This window comes from Mytilus trossulus, unplaced genomic scaffold (genome assembly GCF_036588685.1).
Source record: "Mytilus trossulus isolate FHL-02 unplaced genomic scaffold, PNRI_Mtr1.1.1.hap1 h1tg000174l___fragment_3__unscaffolded, whole genome shotgun sequence".
In the NCBI taxonomy this organism is placed as follows: Eukaryota; Metazoa; Mollusca; class Bivalvia; order Mytilida; family Mytilidae; genus Mytilus; species Mytilus trossulus.
This window is the reverse complement of record NW_026963308.1, coordinates 172,915-196,574: the sequence shown is the minus strand read 5'-3', so window position 1 is coordinate 196,574 and position 23,660 is coordinate 172,915. Positions and strand designations below refer to the sequence as shown.

General features: G+C 32.1%; 1 protein-coding gene across 1 annotated transcript in view; it reads right to left on the bottom strand.

Annotated features, from left to right (window-relative positions):
- LOC134700856 (uncharacterized) overlaps positions 1-23,180 on the bottom strand; it is a 28,393-nt gene extending 5,213 nt beyond the window's left edge. The window contains exons 1-7 of the mRNA XM_063562013.1: positions 22,951-23,180; positions 18,312-18,851; positions 17,626-17,732; positions 15,818-16,271; positions 6,173-6,948; positions 3,227-3,257; positions 469-740 (exon numbers count right to left, since the gene is read on the bottom strand). Of these exons, the coding sequence (XP_063418083.1) occupies positions 469-740; positions 3,227-3,257; positions 6,173-6,948; positions 15,818-16,271; positions 17,626-17,732; positions 18,312-18,851; positions 22,951-23,164 (2,394 nt within the window). The 5' untranslated portion in view covers positions 23,165-23,180. The remainder of the gene's footprint in view (positions 1-468; positions 741-3,226; positions 3,258-6,172; positions 6,949-15,817; positions 16,272-17,625; positions 17,733-18,311; positions 18,852-22,950) is intronic.
- Positions 23,181-23,660: the final 480 nt, after the last annotated feature.

Genomic DNA, 23,660 nt, shown 5'->3' with positions numbered 1-23,660 from the left:
CATAACTTGAACAACCTGTACATGCAACATGCATGAATGAATAATGTGATGTTTATTGTTTCTAACACAGCAACCATACTACTACATATATAAAACGCATAACAAAAGACATACAAGAGAACATAAGTTTTGCAGAACACAAAAGTGTCTATATATATCAAGCATGACAACTTCCAATCCATGCAATGTAAGTAGGAGACATGATAATGAAAAAAGTCGACAATTTCCATATACACATCTTTATATGGCTATTTATTTTAGGTATTGTTGACATATAGCTCTTCAACGGTTTCGGTACTTATACATCTTCGGATTTCAAATGTTTGGCTTTGAGCGTTCCTCATGAAGGTAAATACAGAAAAGTGCTTCGGATGCAAGAAATTATTAAACGTGTTGTTTCAATTTTTTTAAAACAGTTTTGATTGTTCAAAGTTTAAAATCTTGATAAATTAGTTATAAAAAACTTACTTGACACAAAACATGAGTTGATATATCCATGTTTTTTAGAGCTTCTGCCAAGGTTTTGAAATTGCTCTCAACTTTCATCTCTTTCCATTTTGATAAAACCAAAAACTTTGCTACCTCGATATTTTCTCTATAATTGTATGTGATATCATTCCATTTTTCATACATTTCGAGATGTGTCACTAATTCATACATTTGGTTTGATGGACATTTGATTGACAAACGTAATAGTTCAATATCACTTGGTCTTTGTTTTAAAGCATCATCACTTAAACCTGAAAATAAAAATTGCCATGAAAAAATTATTTGCCTAACAATAAGCATAAAGCCTTAATCAAGAGACCACCTTCCAATGATTCCCTTCATACAAATGTTGACACAGAGATATATCTCGACTGTATGTTATTTTGAAAGTATGATGGAAATATTCAAATTAAAATGGCATAACTTTAACATGTAATCTATGCAAATGTGGACACAGTGATATATCTTGACTGTATGTTTTTTTGATAGTATTATGGAAATATTCAAATTAAAATGGCATACATTTAATATGTAATCTATGCAAAGCATTCAATGTGCCAATGGACAGTGACAGAACTGCATACCAAACGCCATCGACTTATCCAAAGTGGTTCTCTTTAAGCTGGCTTACTCATGTAAACTTTAGCAAGTTTAAACTGACTTAAACACAAACTTAAACATGTAAAATATGCAAAAGTTTCAGTAATATTGGTTCCGTTAATGTTATTATTTATATCGTAACTGCGATTTCAAAGAAATATAATTTCCATATTCATATCAGCAAATATGGACACAACATTTAAGCTTAAAACAGCTCTTAATTTGGATTGTGATTGAATATTTGATACAACATGGGTTTGTTACAAAAATAAATGTGGTAAAAAAAACTAAAAAAATTTAAAATGGACATTTACCTATTTAATATGTTCATATATCCAAAATCTAAGTACATTGCTAGAATCAGCAAATCAAAGAACCCCAAGAATTCAATTTTTAATGAAATACTTCTTTGTTAAACCTTTTCCGTTCAAGGAAAATAATGTAAATCTAAAATAAGTTATAATTTAACCCTAGACTCTTAAAGTAGATATGATGTAATTAGATATGATGTTATATTTATTTTAAATTATAATCAAATATAATTAATAGTTTTAAAATAAATCTGTCACTCCAATGATTGACAATTACCAGATGGTGTGTGTTATCTTGATAAAAGGGGGACATCATTTTAAAACACTTAGTGTAATCAAACTTTATTTATATACAGTTGATAGTTCCCAATATTTTCTTTTGTTTGTTTGTAGCAAACTAATATAGATATGCAACTTATCTTAACTTTAACTTTTTAACTTATAAAAATAGATTATTATCTAATGAATTTGCAAGTCTTGAACCCCAAACAGGATAAAGTAAAAATCAAAATTAACACACAACAACAAAAATTATATGTATAGCACGCAACAAATTAACTTATACAGAATAACAAACACACCTACTTTTGTACCACAAAATTCTTCAAACAATTTAACAAAGAAAAGAAAAATATAATTTATCTGTTATTATCTTCAATATGTCTTATAATGAACAGTTAATTTCTGACTATATTTATATAACTCCTGTATTGCTTGTAATCATCAACACTTAGAAAACAGAAAATTTTCAAATAAAACTGTCACTCTAATTATAATTGTCAGATAAAAAAAAATAACAGTATGGCTTAGTGTAATCAAATTTTATGTATATATTCAACCATTTTTGAACAAAGAGAAATATCTCAATCACATTATAAATACCACTTTTTGATATTAAAAAGGGTGAAAACTCAACAACAACAAGAGCTAAAATCATGAAAATTGAACTTGACCTTAATAGTTATCAAAGGTACCAGGATTATAATTAAGTACGCCAGACGCGCAAATAGTCGCCGGACACAAAATATTTAAATTTGAAAAAAAAATCGTCAAAGGGTTTTCATGTTATTGAAGAGACACTGTTTGGCAGCCGCCAATCCGTCCGCCGTACATCCCCAAATTGATAACTGATTTTTACTTCGGAAATCCTTTTAATTACTTTAACAATGACATCATTGACATTTTTAAAACAAATATATCAGATTCCCGCACCTTGCACAAATTATGTAATTTTCTTGACAAGTATAACATCATTTTGTAACTTGAATATCTTAGCATATATTTCATTTATAAAATTCTGGACATGATACATTGATAAGTAAAACTAGGCAGCTACCTGAATTCAAAGAACCCTTTCGTTGACTGATTCTTTTCATGAAATCATTTAATTACAGATATTTTCAATTATTTATATATTATTGTTATCTTAACATGAAATCAAATAGACCTAGTAAAATCATTATTCTACAATTTGATGTGTTGCATATTTTCATTTGTATATAGTTTACATGAGTACATCATGCCCTACAAAACTCATCGGAGATCATCCCGATGGTTAATTAGATGGTATCAAGTCTAAAATTAGCTTGAAATGTTGATACATTATAATTTAATTATTTCAGCATTGCAAATTGTTTCTTTATGATTTTTTTGTGATTGGGAAAGCAATTTGTAACTTCCATTTATAAATTTTCGAATATTTCATTTGGAATTTCCAAGCTGAACTTGGAACTTCTAAGTACAGGAAGTTTCAATATGTTATTAATACAATACGAGATTTTGAGTGGAATTGCTGAACATTAATCTCACAGCTACATAAATCTTACCTGGACAATTCTGATCACAATGATCTTTCTTCTGTAGAAATAAAATATATACAGATAATTACATGACACAGTCGTATTATATTTTCATACTTTAAATATACAAAGAGTAAAAGATAAACCATAAGATGAAAAAAAAGACCTATTTTACCATGGAAAAAAAAAAAGAAGCAAAACAGAAATACAGCAATCTTCCAATTACTACTAAGAACAACAAGCAACAAGAAACAACCAGAGCATGAATAGAGCAGCTAAACCATCTATGATTACAACATATAATTCAAAAACACAGATACCCATTTCCTGTTTCTCAGTCATTGCTGTTTGTTTTTAAAATAGCACGAACACAAACAAAGACTCAATCGTGTGGTGCCAAATTTTAAAACATATTAATAATAAAACCAACTATTTTTTCCACTTATTATAAATGTGTTCACTTCTTAAGAAAATGATTAAAAACTGTTACATGTAATTCAGGTCTTTACACTTTCCGCAGAATGTCATTTTAATTTTGTTCTGATATTTTTTTCCCGCCAAATTTATTTCTTGTGCTGTTTTTTTTTGCAAGATGTCATATATATATTTGGGATATGATATCAAACATTTTTCATTGTAAGAGTATTCTAATGACCACTTTGTAGGTATGTCTACTCATTTGCAACTGTAAAGAAACCAACATTTGTTTTTGGTAAATTGCTCGTTATATCTTCAGGATATTTTGAGAAACTTTGACCTAACAGTCTTGCAACTAAGCCCGAGAAATCACATCAAAATGATGTTGGGCTTATCATCTGCACCACTAAAAAAAACCCACTATAATTTCAAATTAAACTGTCACTCCAATTAAAATTTGTTAAATGACAGGAAGCACATGTTATTTTATCCTGATCCGCAAGTGGTAATTGTTGCATAAATGGATTAATAGTAAATGCACAGCACTGCCTCCCCCTTTTTTGAGAGGTTTTATATAAAATGACCCTCCTTTTATAACATACTATATAAAAATGCATTTACGTTTGATAACTATATATTGATTTGGGGTATGTATGATCTTCATTTCATATATGAATATGCTATTCAGAATCTTAAATTATAAATAGTCAATGTTATTATACTAAATTAAACTAATATATGAATTAATATGAAAGTTCACCTTCAAAATAAGTTCCAAATGCCCCCCCTTTTTTTCATGGGAAAAATTTGGTTGATTATTTAGGGAATCACTGATGACTAGAGCGGCCCCCTATTAGATCAGTCAGCCCCCCTGACTATAGGTGCTGAACGTTATGTTACATGTATATGAAATTGGTACATTTTTTAGACCAGAATGGCACACCCCTACCATAAAAATATTGAGGTATCATTTAGTATCAATGGGATCTATCCCCTAGATGAGAAAAGACCTAATTGTTCATCTTATATTCTTTTCTTTTTTTCTTCTTCTTAACATCTTTTGACAATCTATAAATACATGCAATAAGAGTGTGGTTGAGCTCTCATAGTATTTTAGTAACAACAAATTAATGTGTATGTAATGAACTAAATTAAGCTGTTGAAATTTACCGCAATTTACCATATTAAAGATTCAAAGCTTAAATATAACATATAAAACTATGAATAATAATACATTATTCAAAACTCGTGCTTCTTCTTTTTAATATCTGATGAGGTAAGGTGTAGATGTAAAACTAAATCAGAATATTTACTTTTTACTCTTGTAATTTCTGTACTTGAGGGTTTATCAAAAATTTACACAGTCAATTTTTGTTTTAAACATCTGTTTTATGTAATATCATCTGTCCCCTAATCAGTAGTGGATGACATATTTATATCTCAGCTTAACCATTTTATAATTGAGAGAAGATATGAAATTTTCACTCTGAAGGGCTTAGTTGGAAGACTGCTAAGTGATACAGGGATTTAATATGAGAGTAATTCCCCGTTCTGTATTTAATATAAGTAAAATAAACTGGCAACTCATAAGAGACAGGAAAAGGTATTTCAATAAGCCTAACTTTGACCTCTGCTATTAAAGAAGTAAAACGGAGAAAAAACTGATTTCCAAGGCATTTAAACTAGAATTTTAAATACCCTTTTTAGGATAAGTCATCATGAAAGAGGAATAACTCTATTAAGAGACTACTGACAATTTGACAAATTTGTACATCTTATTCTGCTGATAATTTATTTTTTAAAAGTTCTTATTTATATATCATAGTTTTCAAGATAATCATAAGAGGCAAAAAATGCCAAAAAAATGTAAAACATTATCATCAAAAGGCATAAAACGAGGCATCTGCGCACTTATAAATGCCATTTTGGCTTATTCGTGATCTTGTCTTGCTGATCATTTATTCTATTTACATTTAACATTTATATCTATCTATTACCCTATTCAAGATATAAAGCAAAAATTGAGAAAAAAAAATATCATTAAAGGCTACAACTCCAAAAATGATTTGACTTAAGATTTCGGTCATTTATAAGCTTATTTGAAGGTCTTGTCTTGCTGATCATTTTTGCTATCTACTGTTTCTATTTATCTAATATACCTTTTAAGAAATTAGGCTAACATGCAAAACAATTGTTAACAATCGTTATTATAGGTCAATAACACTAATAGAGAGTCAACTGAAGATATCATGTAGACTTAATAGTAGATCATCTCTGGTTGATATTTTTTTCTATTTTAAGTTTCTGTCTATTTATTATAATTTTCAAGATAAAAGGCAAACATTTTTATAAATGATAAGATTCATCTTTTAAAGCAATAACTCCTATAAAAAGTTTTTTGACAGTTCTAACGCGAAGAAATAGGTAGAGGTCAACATTCTGATCTTTTTGCTTGTGCCAGATTTTCTCTATTTATAGCGAGTTCTAAATAATAGGCAAAACTTGCATTTACGAGATATGAAAATTGGTAAACTAATATCACTTTAATTCACATACCTTATCTTGGTTCCAAACCAGCCAGTCTCCGGCTCTGTGTGTTTGTTTATGTTTGTCACAAACCCAATCATTGGTCTGCAAAGCTTCCTCTTCACTGATGAAGCATTTCAACTTGGCACATGAATAATCAAGATGGAAAGGTAATTGTGGACTGTGTTTGACATTGATTGTGGACTGATAGAAATCTGAAATTCTCTCCATTGTTAGAACCAAGCATTCCTTAACTCCCGTGGCTATATCTGGTACAATAAGTCCAGCAGAGGTTTTATGGACTATATAAAGCAGAATCTGGTTGCCTTCAACGCATACTACAATATCATGTGCCTTGTCAAATGATACTACAATGAATCCTGAAAAGAGGAGTTTTCTCCCTTCATACTGCTTCAAAGTCCACATGCTCAGACATGCACTGATCAGACGATTGGGCAAAGCTGGTGGTATGACAGTCCCTTTAAAAACAAATGCTAAACATATCGCTCTCTCTGGTGTACATTCTTTGTCCATGAAGCAGGTGGTATTTCGTTCTTTGACCATACAGGGAACAAAGAAGTTATCTACTGGTATCCGACTTCCTGTAGCTGTATCATATCTACGTTGCTCTGCCAGGATGTCTAAATGGATGAGGATGTTGAATATAAACTCTTTGTATGGTAGAATTTCACGGAAGTCCTTTTGGTCCCAAATCCTGTACATGTCTTCTCTGCATATCATCCCACTGTCTGACATTCTTCTGAAAATTTCCTGCATTTTTCTCATCTTTGGCCAAAATAATTTGTCTGAAAAATATAATATACATAGGTAAAACACTTTCTGAGAAAACATGAATTATTCTTTTTCCATTTTCATTACTGATTGTTTCAAGTGATACACATAATACGATCGCCTGCATGCTGTCCACAAAAGCACATGACCTATCAAAATACTAATTTATACAATTTAGGCAGTCAAATTGCATTGACAGTATATTTATTTGTGATCTACAGTTGCTGACAATATATCGCTTTGTCTATGACATTGGCAATATGTTTCTGATGACGGCTATTTATGTCGTCAATTACATAATACAGGGTCACAGAATTTGTATGTCGTCAGCTTCAAATTAAACAGATGATGGTTTTAATCAACATAGTTCATTTGAAGCAGTAGTAAGAGTGCATGGTAGATATACATTTTTCTTGAAATACAATTTATTTTTTGTACTTGGCTCAAAACAGAATATGATGCTAAGCAACCTCTGAAAGTAAAAAAATGCAGGTTGTGACCTGCATTCACACCTGCATTCAGGGAGAAAATGTCTGGACATTTATCATGTTTATAACGCATACACACTGTTTTCAGTTTAATTTCAGTATTTAGAATTATATATACTATAACATATACCCGTTTCCTACAAATATTAACAATTGTATTTGTTCATTATATAAATATTTATCATTAATTAAAAATCTACCAAAAGCAATGCCCTCTATTTGTTTTATTCACACTACTTTTTTTTAAAATTACATAAATTCAGCTATAAGTTGAAATTAGTTATGGCTAATGTGCTCCTTTACACTTAAGAAAATTGTTTTAAAATTTGTTTTAAAGCTTTTTCATTTAAGTGATAACAAAATTGATTGGTTTACAATAGTTTCTCAGGAACTTTTATTTCTCCAACAGACACGTATAAAGATGTTCAAATTGTTAATATTTCATAATTGCAATGGCAAATCTGTAATCAGATATATAAAATTGTATGTCAAGCTTGACTGGTTTCATTTTTCTTGAGTCAATTAACGAGATAATTAGCAAATTGTTACTTTTCAATCACAGGTCAGTGTCTAAATATGTGTTGATAGCTGTATTCATCCAAATAAGAGAATACAGGATACAATATTGGTGAAGACAGATCATTTTCTGAATTCCTATAACTTGAAATTAATCAATCAGCACTGATTTTTGAACTTGTCAAGACATGGCTGATGAAGACCTATGCTACGAGTTTAATAAAAATTTGTAAGGGTTCTGCGGAACCCAGTGTCTCGCCTACTTTTGTTGTAAATCGCAGGCTCAACAAAAAATTAGGAAAAAAATCAATAAAAAAATTCCTCTTGATACTATCTTTTGATTGTAAGAAGCTTCTGTCCAAGTTTGGTAAAAATCTAGGATAGTTAATGAATCTAATTAATGTTTTGAAAACTTAAACTGCTGACTGTATGTAATGTTAACTGGAAGAAAATCTAAGTCCATTTAAAAGTAAAATACAGAAAAAATGGAGTTATCTTTTTACAATATTTACTTCTGGATACTATCTTATGGTCATAAACAAGCTTCTGTCAAAATTTGGTTCAAACCAAGGATAGTTTAAGAAAGTCATTAAAATTATAAAAACTTTAACCACAGAGTGAATGTAATGTTTCCCTGCAGAAAAAACTAAGTCCATTTGTAAGTAAAATACGGAAAAAATGGAATTTTATATTTACAAAATTTACTTCTGGATACTATCTTATGATCATAAACAAGCTTCTGTCCAAGTTTGGTAGAAATCCAGTATAGTTTAAGAAAGTTATTAAAATTTCAAAAACTTTAACCACAGAGTGAATATTTGTGGACGCCGCCGCCGACGACGCCAACGGAAAGTAGGATCGCTTAGTCTCGCTTTTTCAACTAAAGTCGAAGGCTCGACAAAAACCAGGCAGGATGTACCGATGAGAGCTTACAATGAAATTTACCGTATATTTAGTATTATTGCGTAGCAATATAATATTTCCCACAGAACGTAACCAAAAGTTAGCGTGCAATAAATTCTAATATTGCACTAGTGCAATAAATCTTCAAATTCGTGACGTCATCAACGGTCAAATCTTAGTTTAAACCAATTTTTACTTTCAAATATTATATTGCTATACAATAAGAGGGTTATTGCATGAATATTGGGGAATATTGTCCCTCGTAGAACATATATTGCACTCGCAAGCTCGTGCAATATAAAATTCTACTCGGGACAATATTCCCCAATATTCATGCAATAACCCTATATTATCAAGGGGCATAACTCATTTCAAAATAAATCATCAGCACTGTTTTTCAACCCTGTCCGAGACATTTAAGTTTAATAAAAATCTAAAAAAAAATGTACAGATGAAAGCGCTAATAAGACAAGAAGGACGGACCGAAGCCGGGTATTTCTAGATACCCCAGAATGGTTCGTGCTGGAGACAATAAATATCAGGACTGACATGGTATAATCTTCTTTTATTTCACTTTTGTTCAAGGTTTTAAAAATCAATGATTTTACATGTTTTAGGAGATATCAATTTATATTTTTCCCTGAAATAACAAGGTCTAATCTGATGGGCACCAACAACAGAATTATATTCTGATTCGCCAATATTTTTAAAACATCTATACTTAATGTATAGTTTGGAAGGGAAAATACTAAAAGTATGTTAACTTGTCTAGATTGATGGGGCTGGTTCATGTGATGATTTATATAAATTAAGACTAGATTGCGGAATATTTTTACCGTTTTTGAAATTTGAATGTTCACTTACCAATTGGACAAGCACACTGCAGGTGCAGGGATGATTCCACTATATAGTTTAGGGCCGCTTAGCGGCCCCCAAAAAATGGACATGAAAATGAATTCCCAATTCAGGAAAATAAAATAAAAATCGATATTTCTGGAAAAGTTTCTCTCACCGAATAAGGCAACTATAATTTTTCATAGTTTGTTGTCAAAACGTTTTAAAATCCGGATAAGAATGCTGTTTACGATGGCATCTTAATAACAACGATTTAATTATGTCAACATGTGGGAAACAATTTTAGCAGCCGAAAACAATTGATTTATATGTTATGGGAGTATTGGATCTTGTAAAAGCAGATCGCCCAGCAGGTTGATAAAAATGGGTGTCAAAGCAGACCTAGGCAGAGAGCAAATTTAAATTTTGATATAACATTGATGGATAAGGTTTAATGGACACCAATCTCGTAAAAGCAGATCGCCCAGCAGAGCCGGTTATATAATATGATGAAAACTTGTTTTGTAAAAGAAATTTTATCCTCAAATTGAAAAGACAAAAGTTTGAGCGTTTTTTGAAAATAATGTTGATGATAGACCATTCATGAAATACGATGTCATCATTATTGAACTATTTCAAAAGTTTTGAAGATGATCCAAATAATTTTAAAGAACACTGGTTCAATGCTTTAAATATCTTATCAATTAAGTATATGAACTTTTGTAATTGCTTTTCTGAATTCGACAATTGACCTGTTCCATTTTAAATCCATTTGAATTAAAGGGATATTCGCAAAAAAAATAAAATTTGATATTACGTTTATCCTAAATAAATAAACATATTCCCAAAGGTTTATTAGTCTAGATAAGTAAGTTATTAGATTTGTAAAATAGACTCTCAATTCTCGGGAAGACGCCATCTTGAAAACTAATGACCACAGATATCTAATTACCACAAAGTCCTAGCATCCAGCATGACATGTCCGTTAATCAGTGTTCAAATGACTTGTCAAGCTGTTGGATGTTCTATCCGACCAAGTAATGGAAGAAGTCTACATAGTTTCCAAAATCATCAAATCAAGTAATGGTTCACTAAGATTGATAAGAATATTTCAAAAAATTAATCTTAATTTTTTTAGAGGGTTAAATAATTAGCGTACAATGGTGAAGTCAGGTTGAAAAGCTGTAAATGACAAAAGATCGTATATTCCCCATTTCCATTCTCAATTTTATTGGTTTTAACTCGTCACTAAATTTACATTTTTGGCACCGAGATGCAGTTTCAAGTATTATATAGGATTTATGCTATAATAATGTAAAAGTAGTCAGAATAAAGTGAAAAAAAGTCCGGAGATACTTATTGTGGAGGAATTATAAACTGAGATTTATCTTTGCTGTAAAAGTTGCTTGTCTCCTTGTTATCAGCATGGCTTAATACCGGTAATTACCCGGGTATTGTAAAAATGACATATTCGGGTATTCTTACGGTTGACTTCCTGACAGGCTTGTTTAATTTAATACACAATGAACAAGGTCAATGAATCACGTGCGTGATTGCGAGTGAACCAGGTGTACTCAGGTAAAACTTACCATACCAATATAAAACTGTCCGTGATATACAGTCTGTGTACAAAATCTAACAAAAAGGAGTGGTTATAGGAATAGGTATAGACCAAATCTCCATGTTATCTAAATTAAATTTTACTTTTATTTATATTTCAGCACCTATTCTTTCGTTTTATATATAATTGTTGGTCCTGTTATTTTTAATCAGTCCGTCCCATTTATACCCTCACATATGTAACTTCATTTTCACTCTAGAAAACTGCTATATTTCAAAATGAATGGCGTTTTTTATAATTGTTCATTCATTTTACATGTGTAACAAGAATATCAATTAGGAAACTTCGGACTATACAAATGCAAAATATACTGTGCCGGTTTGCTTTCGTCTAACCAGATAAGAGAAATGAAAAAAAAAACTGTCATGTAAAAACAAGCAAGCTCAAATCAAAATATAAAAAAAATATATGAGTAAAAACTAACTGGATCAGAAAAATTAACAACCTTAAATTTGATCTCGAGTGTATTGGTAATGAATTTATTTGTTTTTAAAGTATAGCTTCTTCCATTATCCAAATGAAATCAGATAATTTACACTGAAATGTGTCTCGCCTTCTTTATTAATCATTGTTTTTATGTTGATAGTCCTAAATACAAAGCTTTACTACAAGTATCACATAAACTTAACATGATTCAAGAAAATTAGGTCAAGGTCAGATAAACCAAACAAGAAATACATGTTCACCTTACAATACACCAAATATAGTTGACATATTACATATAGTTTCTAAGAAACAGCCTTAACCAAGAAAACTAAGTATTGACCAACAATGACCAATGAACCATGAAAATGAGGTCAAGGTCAGATGAACCATGCCAGACAGACGTGTACACCTAACAACCAATCTATGCATAAAAAATAGTTGACCTATTGCTTATAGTATCTAAGAAACAAACTTAACCATGAAAACATTAACATTGACCAATAAACCATGAAAATGAAGTCAAGGTCAGATGATTTCTGCCAGACAGACATAAACACCTTACAATCCTTCCATACAACAAATATAATTTACCTATTGCGTATAGTTTAAGAAAAACAGAACAAAACTCAAAACTTAACACTGATGAATCAACCATGAAAATGAGGTCATATGCATAAAATATTTCCATATACCAAATATAGTTCACGTATTGCATATAGTATTAGAAAAAAAGACCAAAACTCAAAAACTTACGTTTGACCACTGAACCATAAAAATGACGTCAAGGTCAGATGACACCTACCAGTTGAACATGTACAACTTAGCAGACCTATTGCTTATAATATCTGATATATTGAGTTGACCACGAAAACATAACTTTGTTCACTGATCCATGAAATGAGGTCGAGCTCAAATGAAAACTGTCTGACGGGCATGAGAACCTTGGAAGGTACACATATACTAAATATAGTTATCCTATTACTCATAATAAGGAAGAAATTAACATTAAAACAAATCTTAACTTTTTTTCAAGTAGTCACTGAATCATGAAAATGAGGTCAAGGACAATGGACAAAAGACAGATGGAAACTTCGTAACATAAGGCATCTATATACAAAGTATGAAGCATCCAGGTCTTCTACCTTCTAAAATATAAAGCTTTTAAGAAATAAGCTTATGCCGCCGCCACCATATCACTATCCCAATGTCGAGCTTTCTGCGACAGAAGTCGCAGGCTGGACAAAAAGCGATCAAAATATCCAATTTTTGAAAATTTGAAATTTCATTTGACCATATATTGGAATTTCATTTAAGTCATTTCAATATAGATATGGAAAAGGACTTGCAAACATGACAATTTAAGGACTCTTTCCTGCAATTGAAATGTTTATCTCAAAATATCAATTTCATGATTTAATATTTCAAGATTTCACACATGCTGGTATTATGCAAAGTATACATTTAATTGGACATCTCTCTTTTTACATCTATGATGCCACAAATGACAATAATGGTAAAAATTAATGACATCTTGTCAAATAGGATTGTTACATAATTTGTCAATTATTAAGTATTTGTCACAAAGGATCTCATAACCTCCATAATAAGTATTGATATAAATACCTGTCACAACGGACATCATAACCACATAAATACCTGTCACAAAGGATCTCATAACCACCATAATAAGTATTAACATAAATACCTGTCACAAAGGACCTCAAAACCTCCATTATAAGTATTGATATAAATACCTGTCACAAATGATTTCATAACCTCCATTATAAGTATTGATATAAATACCCGTCACAACGGACATCATAACCCAGGGTTTCCGCTGGCGGTCGACATTTTCGCAATTTGCGAAAAAATAATAATTGTGGCGATTAAAATTCGTCATTGGCGAAAGAATTTGGCGAAAGAAATATATATTACGATTTATTTTCAGCCATTTTGTTTATTTACTTTTTTCGGGTTTCTCTGACTTTACCGATCAGACAATACTCGGAATTCAATCTATGACAGAAAATCAATAATCAACTGATTAAATAATACAGTTAAATGGCTTCTGTCAGATGTCACAAAAGGGATTTATTAACCACTTTGCGACGCACGTGTTTGAGGCAAAATTTGTACGCTTCTTCTCCTTCTTTTATGATAGTCCAGAAAAGAAAATTGTTGTTATGACGAAAAATGTTCAAAAGCAAGAAAGGTCTCTGATTTAAAACTTTATCATTTCACTTTAATGTAGATCATTGATTTGAGTGGGTACTTCAAAGTAGTTTCAGTTACACACGTGTTTCAAGCATATAGTTTTACTTATTTACGATGGTCTAGAAAAGAAAACTGTCTTTATGAAGAAATCTATTCAAAAGGTTGGCATGAGAGTATAAATCCTTCAATGTTATGACTACACCTTTCACGAGGGATCAATTCCAAGTGATAAGATGCTTCGTTTTGTTGTAAAAAACACTTCTTATTTAGGGGGGGGGGGGCTGGAAAGAAGGAAAACTTTAAAAGAAAAATATATTCGTGTTACTTGGCGAAAAAAATAATAAAGTGGCGAAAAAAATATTGGTTTGGCGAAAGAGGTGGCGAAAAAAACATTTGACCCAGGGGAAACCCTGATAACCACACAAATACCTGTCACAAAAGACCTCATAACCTCCATAATAAGGATTGACATACATACCTGTCACAAAGGACCTCATAACCTCCATAATAAGGATTGACATACATACCTGTCACAAAAGACCTCATAACCTCCATAATAAGGATTGACATACATACCTGTCACAAAAGACCTCATAACCTCCATAATAAGGATTGACATACATACCTGTCACAAAGGACCTCATTACCTCCATAATAAGTATTGACATAAATACCTGTCACAACGGACATCATAACCACATAAATACCTGTCACAACGGACATCATAACCTGCATACTAAGTATTGACATAAATACCTGTCACAAAGGACCTCATAACCTGCATACTAAGTATTGATATAAATACCTGTCACAAAGGACCTCATAACCTCCATAATAAGTATTGACATAAATACCTGTCACAAAGGACCTCATTACCTCCATAATAAGTATTGACATAAATACCTGTCACAAAGGACCTCATAACCTGCATACTAAGTATTGATATAAATACCTGTCACAAAGGACCTCATAACCTGCATACTAAGTATTGATATAAATACCTGTCACAAAGGACCTCATAACCTCCATAATAAGTATTGACATAAATACCTGTCACAAAGGACCTCATAACCTGCATACTAAGTATTGACATAAATACCTGTCACAAAGGACCTCATAACCTCCATAATAAGTATTGACATAAATACCTGTCACAAAGGACCTCATAACCTGCATAATAAGTATTGATATAAATACCTGTCACAAAGGACCTCATAACCTGCATACTAAGTATTGATATAAATACCTGTCACAAAGGACCTCATTACCTCCATAATAAGTATTGACATAAATACCTGTCACAAAGGACCTCATAACCTGCATACTAAGTATTGATATAAATACCTGTCACAACGGACATCATAACCTCCATAATAAGTATTGACATAAATACCTGTCACAAAGGACCTCATAACCTCCATAATAAGTATTGACATAAATACCTGTCACAAAGGACCTCATAACCTCCATAATAAGTATTGACATAAATACCTGTCACAAAGGACCTCATAACCTCCATAATAAGTATTTATATAAATACCTGTCACAAAGGACCTCATAACCTCCATAATAAGTATTGACATAAATACCTGTCACAAAAGATCTCGTAACCTCCATTATAAGTATTGACATAAATACCTGCCACAAAAGACCTAATAACCTCCATTATAAGTATTTATATAAAAACCTGTCTCAAAGGACCTCATAACCTCCATGAAAAGAATTGACATACAAACCTGTCACAAAGGACCTCATAACCTCCATAATAAGTATTGATATAAATACCTGTCAAAAAGGATCTCATAATCTCCATTATAAGAATTGACATATTTTTGAAACAACAGATCTCATAATCTCCATAATAAGTTTTAACATAAATACCTGTCACAAAGGACCTCATAACCTCAACCATGAGAAGGGGGTTGATTATGACATACTCTCTGAGCTGCTGGGTATCAAAGTAGACGATTTTCCCTAGCGAGTGTTGGAAATTAAGGAAGTCATGAAGTTGTTCTAAATTCAGAACTGATACTGTGCCGATTGCATTTAACTCTTCAACTTCATCCAATGACAGGATTTGTTTTCCCGCAGCAACCAACTCAGCTATCTCCAGTTCAAGGGGAACCCAAGCGTTTGGCATCCTCTCCCCCCAACATGGATGGTCGAAAGTAAGCTCTGTGATGGCTTTTTTCAGGGATTCAATTTCTTGATCAGCTTTATCAGTTGCATTGACAAATATTTGTTTGTCAAGAACAAGATGATTTCTTCCTTCATGGTCCCTGAATAATTCCTCTACTTCGCTGTACAATAGTGCACGTCTTGTTTCGACATCCTCCTGCCAACAAAACAAATTAGAGTTGCAATAGAGATATAATCATTGCATGGAATGACACACACTAATAGTTATCCCACTGCAGTAAGTACATTCTAAGACATCATATACAATTTACAAAGACTACAGACATACCTACTAAGCTGCTATCTTTACTATGGCCTATGTTACCATATTTCTAATGAACACAGACTACGCTGTATTTGGTAAACAAAGCATGACTGTAGGTAGCGGCCCTAGTTTATGGTAGTCAGTGGGACGGTATAAAAAGTTCTTGATCTGCCACTGGTAAAAATTAAAAGTGGGACCGTATAAAAAGTTCAGGATCCGCCCCTGGTAAAAATTAAAAGTGGGACCATATAAAAAGTTCTAGATCCAGCACTGGTAAAAATTAAAAGTGGAACCGTATTAAAAGTTCTGGATCCGCCACTGGTAATGGTAGTCAGTGGGACCGTATAAAAAGTTCTGGATCCGCCCACTGGTAAAAATTAAATTGGGACCGTATAAAAAATTCTTGATCCGTCACTGGTAATGGTAGTCAGTGGGACTGTATAAAAAGTTCTGGATCCGCCACTGGTAAAAATTAAAACTGGAACCGTATAAAAAGTTCTGGATCTGCCACTGGTAAAAATTAAAAGTGGAACCGTATAAAATGTCTACATCCGCCACTGGTAAAAATTAAAAGTGGGACCGTATAAAAAGTTCTGGATCCGCCACTAGTAATGGTAATCAGTAGGACCGTATAAAAAGTTTTGGATCCGCCACTGGTAAAAATTAAAAGTGGGACCGTATAAAAAGTTCTGGATCCGTCACTGGTAATGGTAGTCAGTGGGAATGTATAAAAAGTTTTAGATCCGCCACTGGTAATGGTAGTCAGTGGGACCGTATAAAAAGTTATTGATCCGCCACGGGAAATGGTAGTCAGTGGGACCGTATAAAAAGTTCTGGATCCGCCACTGGTAATGGTAGTCAGTGGGACTGTATAAAATGTTCTGGATCCGCCACTGGTAAAAATAAGGAGATCACTAACATCAAGCTTAAGATTAATGAAACAAATTGAAACATGAACAGATGTAAAGAAGTCTACCTCCACTTTGGACCTATGCAAATTACCTTATATACTATTGATAAATATCTAGCATTTGTCTAGATATCTTAATGAATTATTTGTATACTGTGGATTCATTTATTTTCGTGGGTACCAATTTAGTGGATTAAGGAAAACTCAAATATTCGTGGATATACATACCTATTAATATATTTACCACTGGTACTTTGTACTTATTGGTTACAACAAAAAAGATCTAAGGAATGCATGTACAAAAGACTTACATGTATCTTTCTATTTTTGACTTACCACTGGTATCTTGTCCTTATGGGTGGCAACAAACAAAATCTTAGGGATGCCAGCATACACCACTTTACAGTAGGTAAGGATTGAGTTCACCCAGTGTAGTAAAAAGACTGAAAGTCAATGAAAGTAGAGTTAAACTAAAATACGATATATGATATGAGTTGTAATGCATCTTAGTTATATTTTAATATCTGAAATATAATAACGTGAATATTATTATTTGTAACATTTGATCAGGTTTGAAAAAACGGAGGCAATCATAAACTAGAAGTTCAACAAGAGAATACAGACACAATTTTCCAAAATAAAAATGACAAAGACAAACAGCAGTCAACAAACACGTCACACGAACACCATAAGCTTGTCCTTATTTTGGCTTCAATCCGTTTACTTATTACATTGATATGTCAAATCTAGATAAACAAATATGTGTTGTACATGTGGATGAATATGTTTTTAACTGCTTACAATCTCCATAAAAATTGAAAACATGAAAAACATTGCAGTATGCCTCCAATTTACTATGATCTTCTACAGCAATTTCAAGAGTCTTATGCAGACGAAATGCACGTCTGGTGCAAATTCTGAAAATTTCACTCCTGGTATTTATGATTAGTTTATGTATATATATTGACAAACAAGACAAGTATAAACATATAGATTTCATAATTGTAATTAACACTTATTACCTGCTGGGGTTGGTGTCATGTGTTGCCCTGGAAAACACAGAACATCAGGGACTTCTTCATTCAATCTTTTACTACCATCAAAAACTACCAGAAACAAGGCTCTGAATGTCATGAAAGTCTGATGTGTTGTATAATAGACATACTGTCCACCAAAGTCCCAGAAGATGAGTCGGCCAACTTTCATTTTATATTTCCCACTTTTGAGGACTTTCTCCATTCTCTTTCTTATTTCCTTTTTGGTCATTTTGGTCGTCATTTTCTTCTTCCTTTGCTGTCTTTTAGACTCACTGGAGGACATCTGTAGTGACAAAGATTGGGATGCTTGTGGCTGTGTAGTGGGTTCATCTGAGAGGTTCACAGGGAAATCTGTTGACCTGGTGGCTTCAGACTTCTGAGATTGAGTATCTTCTTTATTTGGACTATCAACAGGCTTTTCATCCGATTCAGGTTTTTCTGGTGTTTTTGTTTGTTTACTTTCATCTTCTTCTTCGGAGGTCATTAACACTTTATTGTATACAACATCCAAGGCATTATAAGTTGCTGTATAAATAAACAACAAATAACTGATGTTATCTATTATATATATATTCTATATGTATATATGCAAATAGATAAACTTTGGTATGGATAGCTAAATTAATACCGACATCCACTTTATTGGAAATTTGGTGGATAGTTGTCTTATTTGCAATCATACCTCATATCCTTATTGATATATTAAAACGGTATACAATTTAGATTTAACTTTAATAACAGGTAGAATCAATACAAGGATGACTAAGTCTACAATGTTATAATATGTCAATATTTGAGGTCACATTGGAACAAAACAATGTCGCTTGCATTTTGTTTTTACACCTTTTTTTTTAGAAATAACGACTATTATGACCCACATCATAAGACTGACACTAAATCTGGGACAATTATACTAAACCAATCAGTGTAATAATACTCAACATTACATCGTTAGAATGAGACTTTACCTGCACGATTTATCGATACGCCATATTATTTTGCAGGAACAGCGTGCCTTGATCTTATAATTTCGGTAATTTGTTTTTTGTTTTTATAGTTATTGGAAATGATAATCCCTAATGTAAACATGATTACTATAATGATAAAATAAATCTCGATCTTTGACAGGTGTTATATTAATCACCAAATCCCACTTTAAGTGTAAACAAGAGTGCACACACTGAAATGTCTCGCCTTCTTTACTAATCATTGATATTATGTTGATAGTCCCAAATATAAGGCTTTATTACAACTGTCACATAAACTTAACATTAACCAAGAAATTTAAAAATTGACCAATGAACCATGAAAATGAGGTCAAGGTCAGATGAACCATGCCAGGCAGACATGTACAGCTAACAATTCGTCCACGCAACAAATATATTTGACCTATTGCTTATTGTTTAAGAAAAACCATCCAAAACAAAAAAACATAACACTGAGCAATGAACCATCAAAATGAGGTCATGGTCAAATAAAACTTGCACGACTGACATATAGATCATAAAATATTTTTATACACCAAATTAAGATGACCTATTGCATATAGTATTAGAAAAAAATTGTAAGGGTTCCGCGGAACCCAGTGTCTTGCCTACTTTTGCTGTAAATTGCAGCCTCAACAAAAATAAGAAATAAAATCAAAAAAAATATTTCTGTTGATACTATCTTTTGATTGTAAGAAGCTTCTGTCCAAATTTGGTAAAAATCTAGGATAGTTAATCAATCTAATAAATGTTTTGAAAACTTAAGCTGCAGACTGTATGTAATGTTAACTGGAAGAAAATCTAAGTCCATTTAAAAGTAAAATACAGAAAAAATGGATTATTATTACAAAATTTACTTCTGATACTATCTTATGATCATAACTAAGCTTCTGTCCAAGTTTGGTACAAACCTAGGATAGTTTAAGAAAGTTATTAAAATTTTAAAAACTTTAACCACAGAGTGAATGTAATGTTTCCCCACAGAAAAACTAAGTCCATTTAAAAGTAAAATACAGAAAAAATGGATTAATTTTTTTACAAAATTTACTTCTGGATACTATCTTATGATCATAAACAAGCTTCTGTCCAAGTTTGGTAGAAATCCAGTGTAGTTAAAGAAAGTTATTAAAATTTCAAAAACTTTAACACAGAGTGAATATTTGTGGACGACGCCGACGACGGAAAGTAGGATCGCTTAGTCTCGCTTTTTCGACTAAAGTCGAAGGCTCGACAAAAAAGACCAAAACTCAAAAACTTAACTTTGAAAATGAGGTCAAGGTCAGATGACACCTGCCAGCTAGACATGTACACCTTACAATCATTCCATACACCAAATATAGTTGACCTATTGCATACAGTATAAGAAAAACAGACAAAAACAAATAAACTTAACTATAACCAATGAACCATGAAAATGAGGTCAAGGTCAGATGAAACCTGCAAGTTGGACATGTACACCTTACAGTCCTTCCATACACCGAATATAATAGACCTATTGCCTATATAGTATCTGAGATATGGACTTGACCACCAAAAATTAACCTTGTTCACTGATCCATGAAATGATGGCGAGGTCAAGTGAAAACTCCCTAACAAGCATGAGGACCTTGCCAGGTACGCACATACCAAATATAGTTATCCTATTACTTATAATAAGAGAGAAATTAATATTACAAAAAATCTTAACTTTTTTTTCAAGTAGTCACTGAATCATGAAAATGAGGTCAAGGACATTAGACATGTGACTGACGGAAACTTAGTAACATGAGGCATCTATATACAAAGTATGAAGCATCCAGGTCTGCCACCTTCTAAAATATAAAGTTTTTAAGAAATTAGCTAACGCCGCCGCCGCATCACTATCCCTATGGCGAGCTTTCTGCGACAAAAGTCGCTGGCTCGACAAAAATGACATATAAAGGTTGAATTGTTCAGGATGATAGTTGGGTGGGGATGATGTGGAAATAATAAGATTCATAAAATGTCTTATAACTGTTGATCGAAAAGAGATACGCGAGTTAAGTTTTTGTAAAATCATATTCATAGGTTATAGGTTGGATTGGCCTATTTGTATTGTCACTTTTTTAAGTGAAAAGTGGAATATTAATCTCTTTCCCGTTACAACTGGAAACCAAATGCAGGGCTCAAATAAATTATTCTGTTCCTATAAAACTGCCTACTCCTTTTTAAGTGTGCAATAATTTTATTAAAATCTGTTTTTTTTTTTATAAATAATGGTCTTCAGGTGGCATTTGCATATATGACTTCGTGAAAATATGTGAAATAGGTTCCACAATCAGAACTACAAAGGTAGTCTCCGTTCACAGCGGCTTTTTTTGTTGTTGCTGCCATATTGAAATTTAGGTGTAAACACGAAGTTAAAAAAAGTTCAAAACAAAGTGGCTATATTTTAATGAGGTCACCCAGGTAACTTTTGTTATAGGAATTGATTATGAACTGAAATTGTCAACATTGTTTTTATTGCACACTTATTGTTTTTATTAGGATTAATTATGATTTGTTAATCTTTGACCAGAGACATATATACATGCCTCTGCCTTCGACTCATAGCGGTCAAGTAAAGTGCTGGCATTTCGACTATATTTGTTTTATTTTCAACACCATTATATTATATATTGACTACTTATTCATAATTTTTCATGAATAAGAAAAATATTTATCTTTCAAAACTATTTCAAAGATTAAGTTAGAATAAAGAAGAACCTAGTTTAATAGTCCCAGCTTTGATCAGCATAAGTTTGTCCCCGTGTAAAACCATTTACTTCAAGCAAGGATTTCTATACAAATCCTTGTTTCAAGTAAATGTATTTCATCTGTTAAAATAATTTTATTATTCAATGACATATATTTTCATTGTTTGCATTTAATTATATATATTTTTTTATTTCAAATCCACCAATTTTAACGGTATTTGATATGCTGACTTGTTCGCCATAATTTATTGTTCACATGTACCGAAGACTGATTAACCACGTGACACGATAAGCTGTCAATCAAAACAAAAAATCAATACTCCACTATCGAGACAATGAAATCTCAACAGATCAATCAGTTTCCAGTCCTGTTAGTATAATAGTCCTAGACTAAATAACCTACTTATTAAATAAAGCCCCGTTATTAACCTATCACTATTCACCTTCTAACGTTTGTCAAAAATATAAAAAACATAATCAATTTTAATTGTCAAATAATTTTCTATTAAATTAAGTTGCTAAAATGGCAACCTCTTTCTCTAAAATAAATAATTAAATAAATTTAGACAAAAAGAAATCCCTGTAAAGCGCTCTAGTAAGTAAGGCTTCAAGATGCTAAACAAAAATCCATGACTATAAGAAGAACTATAGTATGTCAAATGATTTGATATTCAGTTTGTTAATGTCTTTTTCATTATCTGCCAGGCATACCAGGTGTAAATTTAGTTTCTAATTATTAACCTACCAAAAGGTATGAAAAAAAGAAATTTTATACTCTCACTTGATTCAAACCCTGTTAGACTGACAATAAATATACAAAATGACAGAACATTCTTGACCACAAACCCCACTCCCCCATTGTCATTAGGTTAACACTGAACCTTCCTCAGGTATAAATATATGTATGTATTTGTGTATTCTTACCTGGATCAATTATGATCCAACTTCTGGTCTCAATATCAAGGCCACAGCGACCTTCTATGAGCGAAATGCCATCAGTGGGTTGTCTCCCTTCTGGAACTTTATCCCCAACTAAAAGCTTGACCAGACTTGATTTTCCAACGGCGAACTGGCCGGTAACCATGCAGCGCATGTCAAATGATTCATAGCTTCCACTGCCAAGCAACTTGTCCAACATGGCAGATCGGACGGAATCTGAAAATATTTTTTTCCAAATGGTCAATTATTGATGTATTTCTGATGATGTCTCAAGAAATCTGTGCTTTCACCTTATAAATAGTGACTAAATAGTATTATACGTCAGGAATCATGCATATTCTTATTTCCATCCCACACTGAAGCTAAACTGTTGCTAGCTTAAGAGAAATAACTCAAATTTTCTGACAGTTTTGATGAACTGTAAATTTTTAACTTTTTGACTGTCAGATTTAAAGCATACTTACATTCCAATAAATTTTTTGTATCTATATTGTTGCTATCAAAGTATTGCCTAAAATTTCTATAGATATAAGAAGATGTGGTATGAGTGCCAATGAGACAACTCTCAATCCAAGTCAAATTAAAAAAAAATGTAAACCATTATAGGTCAAAGTACAGTCTTCAATGCAGAGCCTTGGCTCACACCGAAGAGCAAACTATAAAAGGCCCCAAATATAACAAGTGTATAACCATTC